Below are 12055 nucleotides of genomic sequence, written 5' to 3' on the forward strand. Positions count from 1 at the left end.
GAAATGTACTATTTGTGCTACGAGTAACGGGCCTCACCGGAAAAGGAGAGCTCCTATGAGACAATATAATGTTGGAAGCCCGTTTGAAAGAATAGCTTTGGACATTGCAGGGCCATTTCCAGAAAGTGAAAATGGGGGCAAGTACATGTTGGTAGTAATGGATTACTTCACTAAGTGGGTCGAGATTTATGCACTTCCAGACCAGAAGGCCGCCACCGTTGCAGATAAGTTGATCCAAGAATATATCAGCCGATTTGGAGTGCCTTTGGAGATCCATAGTGACCAAGGCAGGAACTTCGAAAGTGATCTATTCCAAGGAATATGTGATAGACTAGGCATGAAGAAAACAAGAACTACCGCGTATCATCCGCAATCGGATGGTATGGTAGAACGAATGAATAGGACAGTTGGCAAGTATTTGACAAAGATGGTGTCCGATCATCAGCGAGACTGGGACCAATACCTTCCGTTCTTCACAATGGCCTACAGATCTGCTGTTAACGAATCAACAGGCCAGACACCAGCCAAAGTCCTATTCGGACGCGAAATGCGACTACCTTGTGATCTAGAATTTGGGTGTCGACCTGGAGAAGATGTAGCAGGTGAAGATTATGTGATCGAATTACAAAGAAGAATGGACGATGTACATGAGTTGGTCCGTTCCCACCTTCAGATCGCTAGCGACCGAATGAAGAAACGGTACGATACACAAGCCGAAAAGGGTTGCTTTAAGAAGAACGACAAAGTATGGCTGTATAATCCCAAGAAGCGAATAGGTTGTTCTCCCAAACTGCAGCAGTTTTGGGAAGGTCCATACCTCATCATGGAGAAGATCAACGATGTCATCTACCGAATAAGCAAGATTCCGAGGGGAAAGCCGATGATAGTACACCATAACCGGTTGGCATCTTTCGAAGGTGACCACGACGTAGATGAAGAAGTGGAAGTAAACCAAGTCCAAGATGTGTTTGACCTCACGTTTGAGGAATTCATGGGTGCCTATGGAGGTACCGGTAAAGCAAGACATGGTGTTACCACTGAAGAAAAGCAAGATCTACTCGCGCTCCCCGATGACTACTCGCTGGCCCTTACCATCCCGGCCAGTATCAAAGACGCACCAGGGTTGGCATCCGTCTTTCGAAGGAAGTTTGGTCGAGTTGCAGAACTTCAATGCCAGGTGCCAGCTCCCGGTAAAACCTTGAAACTCCAAGATGCATCACGTTACCTTTTCTACCTGGTAACAAAAGACACTGCCCGTGACCAACCTACCTACCGAGATGTATGGGAAGCCTTACTTCAATTGAGAGAGCACGTACTAGAGTCCGACGTGCAAAAGTTAGCCATGCCAAAGTTGGAGTGCCGCCAATTAGATTGGAGGGTTATCCGAAATATGGTGGAGGAGATCTTTAAAGACACCGAAGTCCAGGTGTTAGTCTGTTGCAATCCGCATAGTTACTGGTGCGGAGAGAAAACCGTCCCTTGTCATTTTTATACAACTGGAAGTTGTAAAAGAGGGTCCAGTTGCCGATACCAGCATACAGTTCCGGTTCCAGTCCCGACAAGGTTCCAGGAGGAACCATCTTTTAAGAGGGGGGCAATGTTACGATAAATATACTGGCCTAACTTTTATGACTAATTATTCTGTTTTATTGTAGAAATTTCGGTGGAAGTCTAGATTCAAATTATGGTGAATTCTCCAACTTGATGTTCTCGACTATTCCAGTATATCAGGATTTCGTATATAAATACAACATTTTTATATGGAGAGACAATTAATACTCAAGACCCGCGCTCGCGAATTTGTACGTACGGATATAATAAATTATTGTCAGATAAGTTAATATAAATAAAGAAATAAATTAAATCCGTAAGTGTTATAAATATTGAACCTTTTAATAAATTCACAACATATAGCTCGATCGAGCTGTCAACAGAGGGGTTTGATGATTCGGCTAAATCATTCTCTTCTTCTTCTTGTGTTGTCATCTGCGTGATAACACTTTCTGGGGGGGGGGAATATCACTCATATTGCCGTAAGGCAGTGAACAAATAGTTCATAAGATATAAGAAAATTCTACTTAGACGACTCTGTTTTTTTTCCACCGACTGACCGCTGTCAGTACGGCTTACTGGGTGCCGTCCCAGGTACCTCGCGGTAGTTCACTCCCTGTATTCACAGTGAGGGATCCTCTTCCTGTTTCTCACACCTCAGGAGCAGGGGCCGTTTCTGTCCGACCTTGTCAAATGTCAAGGCCTTACAGTGTCATCCCTGACGACACACTGAGGTGATCCCGAATTCTTCGCAAACGCGAAGCTATTATAGCCTCCGCGAGGAGCCTATAAAAACAGCTCCTCGACGGTTTAACTAGTAACAACCTCGCATCCGCTTTTCGCTAATATGTAGGACAAGTGCCTATGCCACACTCGGTGTCTTACCCACCGGGAGCTGAAAAGCTCCGTTGACAATAGGTCAGTCGCCCCCACCTAAGCACTCTTCTCTCTTGAGCACGTCCGTACTGTTTGACTGCTCGAGTCGAACAATCCTTGAAGTTGGCTACTGTAATTAAGATCATTGAGATATATTTTGAATGGAATACTAATTAAATGAATTAATTGTTTGCTATGTCAAATTAATGAAAGTTATAAAATCAGTAACTGTATTTAAATTTAGATAAAATTTCAATATCATAATAACTGTTTCCAAAACGTGGAGGACTCTAAAGAAATACCGGGCATAATAGTGGAAAATAGAATAGAAGTATAAGCATATATGTTTTATAATTGGATATTTTTCATTTTCTCTGAATTTTAAAACAATTGGTATATGTAAATTTTATACACATTTGAAAAATTATTTAAAGGGATTTAATATATTTTGTAAGTATTCAATATAACAATTCGGGAAAACTTTATCGATTTGAAAGGTTTGCTTTGGTTTCTGGTGTAAAAGAGTAAACATGTAAACATGTCGGTCACAAGAAAACAAAGTAAAATGCAGGAAAGGAAAGACGATAACAGAGAAAAAAAAAGTATTTGTGGAATGTAGTTAAGGAGAAACAAGAAACAAACATGTTAGAAAAATCAATAATGATGATGCAAGTACAACAAGAAGAAACCAAAACAATGATGAAAAAACAGCACGATAATCAAGAAGAAAGTAAATACATGATAAAAGCACAGCAAAACGAAAATAAACTAGAAAATAAAAATACTGGTAAAATTACAACAAGAAGAAAACATAGAAGAAAAAAAATATGGAACGACAACAAGATAAAACGAGAACAATGACGAAGCAACAAGAAGAAAATTTCGTGAAAGTAGAAAACAGAATGGAAAAGTATGAAGATGATGTAATCATCATCATCCAGCCCCGTTTTCACATCCATTGTTGGATATAGGCCTCCTCCAAACGTCTCCAGTTCTCTCTATCTCTAGCTGCTGCAATCCAGTTTGTTTCTATTCTCCTTAGGTCGTCGGTCCATCGGGTGGGTGGTCTGCCTCGACTTCGCTTGTCGGCTCTTGGTCTCCACTCCAATAATCTCTTCGTCCATCTTCCGTCTTCCATTCTAGCAACATGTCCAGCCCACCTCCACTTTTGTTTATTGATTCGCAGTATAATATCGTCAACGCCAGTTCGTCGGCGTATCTCCTCATTTCTCACGCGATCTTTCAAGGTCAGACCCAGCATTGATCTCTCCATTCGCCTTTGTGTTACCCTCAGTTTTTCGGCAGTAGCTTTCGTTAAAGTTAGTGTGAAGATGATGTAAAGAGCTACTTAAAGACAATGAAAGAAGAAGTAAATCAGAGGATTAAAGAAACCAATAAGAAACTAGAAACGCAGAAAAAGGAGATTAAAGATATTCAAAAAAAAAATGAAACCGATGGAATGGAAATGGGAGAAAGTTTTACAAGAAGATAAGGAATAAACAAAAATGGAAATTAAAGAAAGCAGTATCCAGTGCGGTAAATTAAAAAAGGGATTTGGAAGAAATTTTAGAGAGAGCAGACGCGGCGTGTTTAGTTTGAAGGAACTGGCAAATTTGTTAAAAAAAAGTAAATTATACTTGTATGTAAAAGAGTAGTCACTGTTTTGTTTCAAGCCGTATCTCATCTGAGGGATTTGTTTCCAACAAATTTGGAAGATGCCCACATGGTTCCATTGTGTTTGAATTTTTAGGAAGCCGAGTTCCAAAGATCGCGTCTCAGTGCGCAGCTTCCACCATCAATTTGTTTGACCATGGTCGCCATTACAGAATATTTCCGCAGTTGTTTGTGTGGCAGTAAATCTAAATCCAGTTTTAACCCCAGAAATTTTTAAGGAGAAAAAATAGCATTTAGTGAAATTCAGGTAGCCTTTTGTTGAACTTTTAAGGTAAAAATAGATATTTTCCATCAATAATTGCTTTCATGACAAGTTAAGAAATTGTAATAAATATGTAATTTTTAATGTTAGGGTGTGGCTAAGCTGTCATATTAATTATTCTCAAAGTTTAGTTTTTGTTTTGTTTTGTTTTTTAATCTTAACCTATATGCATAGTTCCATTTAAAAAGATATTTTTCATTTGTAATAATTTATTTCTGCTACAAAATATCGCCCATTAACAATTGTTCTTTTAGTATCTCCAACTTCTAGAGTTTGTAAACCGATAGTAATATAGTAAGTTGGTTTTTTGTTATTTTGTATTACTAATTATATTTGTAACTGTTTGTGGTAAGACAACAATAAATGTGTAATTTTTCCCCTAAAAAAGAGTATTATTTTTTTTAAAAAGTTTCTTACCCTTTTTTTATATTTTTTTAGGAAGGAAGAGCCTTTCTTTCATCCAGCAGAAAGATTCTTTTAAGCGACGTCCTTATTTTAAATAGCTTAAGAACCTTCTTGTATTGTGTTTGTCCAGGAAATTTATGTAAGTACCCCTTTTTGTTTCATTTTTGTAGATACCTCATTCCAGCCCCCTTGTCATTCACTTATCTGCGGCCCAGCTCTCCAGAAAAAGCCTGAGTAGCCGTTGTTAAACGTTGCTACGCATCTTCTTATACCTTCTCTTTACTCAATATCCTCTTTAGCGCTATTACATTAACTCTCTAATGTTTCTTTTCATTTCGCACCAAATCTGCCTTACCTTTACGGCTTCCTGTTTGATCTCGCTCTTCGTATTTGCCACCATCTTTGTTAGGTTCACCAACTTGTCGATGCATCCCCTCATTTTTGACATTCCTTTCTCTGTTTCACTTCTTTTTAAATTTATTTTACTTTCATTCTTATTTCCACCAGCTCCTATGTCTTTTTCTCCGTGCGATTTCCTTTTTTTTCTGTTAATGTTGGTCGTCTATTCACTCTCGTCATTACTCTCCCCCGTTTCTTTTCCACTGCTATTCTCCTCCACTGTTTCACCTATGTCCTCGTTTTCCCCTTCGTTCTTCTCCTGTGGCTCCTCATTTTTTTTTTCCTCCTGACCGTCCTTTTCTTCCTTTTCCGCTAATGTCGCCAGCCTCTCTTCGCCTATATCCTCCATAGACTTCCCTACCCCTATACTTACCTTCTTTTTTAATAAATATTTTTCCGTTTTTCTTCCCACAAGTTAGGTCGATTCTTCGGTCCAGCGGGGCAGTGCGTCCATACTCCGCCAAGGCTATAATCCCCTTCGGTTGGCCCCCTCCTTAGGGCATCGCTTGAGACCCATTTTTCCTCTTGGGCAATGTACCCCTTTGGCACGATGGTGTTACACCTTGAGGTTAGCGTGGCGATATATTAGAATGATGCATAGTGCCTGTTCTATGCATATTCATTTTTTCTCAGTGGTTTTTTCCACTAGTTTTTCCACTCGTAAACACCCGAGTTTCTCCTCGGGTATAGGTTTGGGTATCAGGACGTATATGATGGGTAGAGGTGGGTGTCGTATGATAGTTGAGCGTTGAGCGAGGTAGTGGACAGCGGACAGCTGTTTCTTTTAGTCGCCTTTTACGACAAGCAGGAGAAGCCGTGAAGGTATTCTACTTGAGCGGCCCGACCCGCCTTCACACGGAGATGGTCATTATGCCTAAGAGTCAACGAATTGTACCTGGTGCTGATTCATCAAGTCGAGCATCTAGTTTTATTTTGAATGTAAATATGTTAATAACATATCAGTTAGAACAAATAGTTTTTGGTTATAGTTGTTGTTAGTTTTTTTGTTTGATTTACTGGAGTCGCAATAGACTTTAACGTATTTTATGCTACCCCTTGATACTTGTGCTGTTACAATAGCTAGAAAATGCTACTGTTGTTCCAACCTAAATTCTGTTTGCCCTAAACGAAAACTGTTCCTATTTGTCCAGTTTTCGCTCTTACGTGGGGGTATTGTAGCATTTCGATTTACCTCGTATATATTGAAAAAACGAAAAATATTCTCGGTCTTTTTGCGTCGCTGAGATTGATAATATAAACAACTTTAGTTTTTTTATAATGACACAAATTGCTATGTGTTTGATTTTGATGCCGCCTGAAGATTTGCGCATCAAATAAACAAGAATTTTTCCGTTTATGTTAATACCGATTTGGAAAGATGAGATCACTCCTCGAGCCGCTGCCAAAAGTAGTCAGTTTCATTGTTTAGTCCGAATTTTCTTCAAATTCGTTATTTGTTATTTGTATTTGTCATTGAAAAATAGTGTAAAGTGTAGTAGCAGTGGGAGAGGCAGATTTGGGTTCGGGACAGATAAGATCTTGATTATATACTTTTCAAACCCGACATTTTTTTTGCTTAATTTGATGAGTTAAGAGGTAAATTTAAACTCAAAATGCTATTTGGCAGTCTTTGTTCAGTGAGTTAGTTAATCACCGTTCTTTTGAATTCAGTAGTACATGAGGAGAGTTTTGAAAAACAGCGTTTCCAAAGTTTTAAGAAGTCCACAAGGTTTTAAGTAAGAATTAAGAAGCCAAGTTTTGAAGAATACATTTTGTTATCATCCAGGGTAATCTGAAGCCCAATTCAATGTTTGACCTCTACAAGATTAATCCATTTTGTATGTTCATGGGTCCATCCAGACCATTTGCAGGTTGTTTAGGACAGTGTGTTTAATTTGTATCCAAGTCCATGGTAATAAACCTTAATGATTTAAAAGGAAATAGACAGCCAGTGAAGCAAGGTTTTGTTAAAATTTTTCCAAGTAAAATCAATTAAGATTTGCTTTCATGACAAATTAAAAAAATATCAATAAGTAAATAAAATTATTAGTTTTATGGATTAGCTAATTGTCATATTTGTCTTCTTTAAAATCAAGTTAACTTTATAAAGTTTTTAAAGTCTTCTTTTAAATTAAAGTTTACTTTAATTAATAATTCAAAAAAGTTTCATATTTCATTTCGACATCTCATTTGGTACATAACCAAAATTTTAGTTCTGTTTTTTTTTTAAGTTTTGTTCCGTGGTTGTGTGGATGCGTGTGTGATGAACTTATTTTCCATGAAAAAAAAAATAATAATAAAATCGAATAAAACGTAGAAAAAACTGTTAATAATATTTATTTTCGTAAAACGTAATTAATTCTCGAAGGGAAGGTATTTTTGTATGTATCGCTGACCGATGCCAATGGTGACTGATTGATTACTAAACTAAACACACATTCTTTGTTTTAAAAGCCTGACAATAAACTCAAATATTATCGGCCTGGTCTCTTGTGATGTCATTGCTTACAATATAATATTTCGTTTCCCATACATCAAAAATGCTACGTCTGCAAGGTTAAAGAAGAAATTAATATATTTTTGTATAAGTATTTCCAACTGTGAAAATGTAAATTTTATTATGAGATTTGTTATTTAATTTTTGAACAGAAAAGTTATAATTATTCGTAATTAGCTTATCGCTACAGGTTAAACTCAATGTAAGTAATGTTGATCAAAATTAGGATGTTTCGATTTATAATAATTGATACAAATAGCGCAAATGTAAGGTTTGTTGATAAATTCGGATAATTTTATTTGTAATAACTGTTTATGTCAAATAATAATAAATACGTAATGCTTCTCTTTAAACCAAAAGTTTAAAATTATTTTCTTTGAAAACATTTTAATCCTTAAAAATTTTTTAGGAAAGGAAAGTCTTTCTTTCTCTCCAGAAGGAGGATTTTTTCAAACAGAGTCCAATTTAAATAGTTTAGAAATCTTCTTGTGTTTGTTGCCCAGGAAATCTCTGTAAGTATTTTTTGTTTATTTCTTTTTTGGTATAGTTACCTAAATAAAGAAAACTTATTCACGACCCCAGCTCTCCAACCAAAACAAGAGTAGCCGTTGGCAAACGTTTCAATTTATTTTCTTACCCTATCTCCAGCCCAGTAATTGCCTCAGTCCCCACTTTCAACCCCCTATAAGCAATTATATATTGTTACAAGTGACATTCAATGTGGTAGGCAAATTAAATCGTTACAAACTTATGGAAAATATGTGGTTCATGGAAGATGGTGTATATAAGTGCAGTGATAACCTACTTAAATATCAACTTTTCTGAACGCTGGATTGGTCGTGGTAGTCATTTTCCTTGGCTACCATGTAACCCAGAATTTAATCCGCTCGATTTTGGTGTATAGAATAAAATGAATTAGCGTGTCTAAAAGAATCCCATAAACACTCCCAACCAACTTTGGGAAGAAATAAATTCAGCAGCAGTTTCTTTTGAACCATCGACGCTATTTAATATGAGACGATATTTTATGGAATGTATTGATAAATGCATGAAAAAAGTGGTAGACGTAACGAAAACTTACTTTGACAACAATTTGAATGTTATTTAGTTTATCTATTTCTTAATTTGGTTTGTAAATGAAATGTATTTTATTTTAACTTTAATTTAAAATAAAACGTAAATTGTTTTATGTTAAATCCTATAACACTTTATTAATGATCCTACTGTTGTATGTACAAAAATATTAGCGATTATTATTTTTCCTTTAATATATCGGAAACTATTAACTTATGTAGTTAAAGGTATTTCATACCAAAATTCAGAAGTATTGATGTTTTTGTCTATTTTTCCTTCGTTACAGTAGTAATTGCGTTAAATCAGAGTTATGCAGCTGACTTTCGCGATGCAGCGATTATCTCGAAAACTGTTGAATTTTAAAATTATTAATAGTTAACTTTTTTCTGTTGAAGTAGTGTATCTTTAATATTGTTTGACCCAAATAGCGCTAACTTGAAGATCAAAAAAGTTAAGTGCAAATGTATGCCACATAGTGGCATATGTGGTGCCCTCTATCAGCTGCATCAAATTATAATTCCTCATAGTCAAAAACCCGCAGTTACAAATTTTTATGCATAAATATTCACAAACATAAAAGTTGTAGAAAAAAAAAATTTTAATTTCAACTCAATACCCCGGATAAAATCGATGGATAAATATAATTCGGCTTATGTCCAACTTCTCGTTCGACGATGTGAAATAATTTCTAAATCGTGGAGTAAATGTTTTATTGATATCTAAGAAGTACATTAGACGGAACTTCAAACAATTATTTCTGTATGATGTGAATATTATTCTTCGTGCTAAAAAGCGTTCAACTCCAATTTACAATCTCACAAATAAGGCGCCAATTTATCACAAAGTCCATTGTATTGTATCGTGTAATTTGCAAATTTGTACTTTGTACAATTATTTTCCGGCCTAGGAAATTTTGCAATAATTAAGCAAGTTACCGAATTCTGCAGGAAGGTAAATATCCTCGTAATTAAAGTATGATATAGATTCTATTACACTTATATAAAGGAAAATTAGAAAATTAAGAACAATGTGAGATTACAAATTAAGGGTTTAATTTGTGATTGAACAATCCTGTATCTCTCTTAATATCATTATTTAATTAAAGCGAGTTGGCTTAAATCGTAATATTTTAAGGGATAGAAGCTACTGATGTTTTTTGTAAAATTACTTAAGGACTGCCCTGTATATATATATATATATATATATATATATATATATATATATATATATATATATATATATATATATATATATATATATATATATATATATATATAAACTAAGGAACACTCGAAGAGTGGTGGGTTTTTCGGTCAAAATGGAGAAATAAACGACAAATAAGGTGGCTACTTCATCTATTTATTGAAGACGTTTCGCTTCTTAATCAAGAAGCATCATCAGTTCATCTAAAAAGAATAATATGAAAAACCAAACATCCATGGAAAAGTTATTATAAGTGGGTTACCTTAACAAGATATGTAGCAGTCAAAGATATAAAATGTGTAAAGAAGCTTATGATAATGGACATTAAATATTAGGTTGTATAGACAATTAATTGAACTGAATACAGTTTACAAATTAACTCAACTTTGCACAGCAAAATACATGTGGTAATGGTACATGTATATAAAAATATGTAAAAACATTAATTTACAGAGAACCAAAAAGATCATATGATGCACTTTCAACAGTATATTATTATTTAAATTTGATTTTAACTTTAGGCTGAAGTTTGTCGTAAAAGAAGAATTTCAAGGTCCACTCTATCTACCATGCTCAAAAATAAACACAAGATTTTCTAAGCAGGCTGGTCTTTTTCGGGTAAATCGAAAAAACTACGTGCCACAACTAATAAAGAACTCGATACTGCAATGGCCAAATGGCTTACCGTAACAGGGCAGCGAATGTTCCAATAAGTGGACCACTGCTTCAAGAAAAAGCAACACAGTTTTCGCAGGTGCTAGGTGGAGATGAGAATTTTAAAGCATCGAGTGGGTGTATGAGCCGGTTTAAGGCCAGGCACGAAATTAGGTGTGGAAAAATTTGCGGTGAAGCGAAGAGTCTTTTCAAAGAAGTCACCGACAACTGGTTGAAGTCATGGCCTACAATAAGACAAACTTATAGTGACGATAATGCTTTTAATGTCGACGAGTTGGGACATTTTTTTAATTTACTGCAGATAAGACCCTCAAATTCAAAAATGAACGTTGCATAGGTGGCAAGTTATCAAAAGAAAGGGTAATTGTACTCGCGTGTGCCAACATGTCTGATTCCGAATAAAGGCAGTCGTCAATGGGAAATCTTAAAAACCACGATGTTTCAGAGGTGTGAATCAGCTTCCTGTCACATATAAATTTAATCAAAAATCGTGGATGACAGCAGAGATTTTTAGTGGAGAACTTTTGAAATAGGACAGAGAGTTAGGACATCGAAAGATTGTTTTAATTGTTGACAATTGTACAGACCATCCGAAAGTTAACGAATTAAAAAACATTCCTTCTTTTTACCCCCAAATTACACATCTGTTCTGCAACCGATGGATCAGGGCATCATAAGGTCCCTTAAAGTACACTACAGAAAACTTTAAGGTAAGCGGATTCTAAATAATGTGGAAAACCGTGGTGAATCAACTGGTACTTTATTAGATGTCATAAATTTCATCCACAAAGCATGGACACTCTTAGATAAAAAAACCATCAGAAAATGTTTCGGTCATGCGGGGTGGACACAGACTGAGGTAGAAAAGGAAGAAGATGAATATCCTGTAGCAGAGTGGTTGAGGTTAAAACAGCAAGGTCAAGAACTAACCCACCTGAACAATGATGACGAGTTTGCTGATTTCATTGCCATTGATGATGACGTCATTGGAGATAATATTGGGAGATACCCTTTTATCCCAGAGGAAGCAAAATAAAACTCGGGTGCTTCGTTAGATGTGCTTTTTAATTAATAGTCTAAGCTGTCGTCAATGATTACTGGCATTATCAGAGTAAACTACAAACAAACTACTTTGTTCTCTTGTTGTTTATAGTTTACTCTGATGATGTCAATAATCATTGACGAAAGCTTAGACCACTAATTAAAAAGCACATACATACATATATATATATATATATATATATATATATAAACATATATATATATATATATATATATATATATATATATATATATATATATATATATATCTACGGCATAAAGTGAACTCCGCCCATGTTAAAATTCAGGTTCAATTGAGCTCCGTGGTCAAGTGGATACCGATATACGGAGCTCACTTGACAATTCCGTAATATTGGTTCAGTCGATTCATCAACATG

General features: G+C 35.6%; 1 protein-coding gene across 2 annotated transcripts in view; it reads right to left on the bottom strand.

Annotated features, from left to right (window-relative positions):
• The window catches only part of LOC140445559 (uncharacterized), a 437094-nt gene that overhangs the window by 23184 nt on the left and 401855 nt on the right, over positions 1 to 12055 (bottom strand). The window contains exon 6 of one of the 2 annotated variants that reach the window (XM_072537680.1): positions 7655 to 7716. The exons of the other annotated variant lie outside the window; for it this stretch is intronic. Coding sequence (XP_072393781.1) covers positions 7711 to 7716 — 6 coding nt within the window. The 3' untranslated portion in view covers positions 7655 to 7710. Of the gene's footprint in view, positions 1 to 7654; positions 7717 to 12055 lie in introns of those variants that run through there. 2 annotated transcript variants of the gene reach the window in all.

This window comes from Diabrotica undecimpunctata, chromosome 7, assembly GCF_040954645.1.
Source record: "Diabrotica undecimpunctata isolate CICGRU chromosome 7, icDiaUnde3, whole genome shotgun sequence".
NCBI classification, from domain to species: domain Eukaryota; kingdom Metazoa; phylum Arthropoda; class Insecta; order Coleoptera; family Chrysomelidae; genus Diabrotica; species Diabrotica undecimpunctata.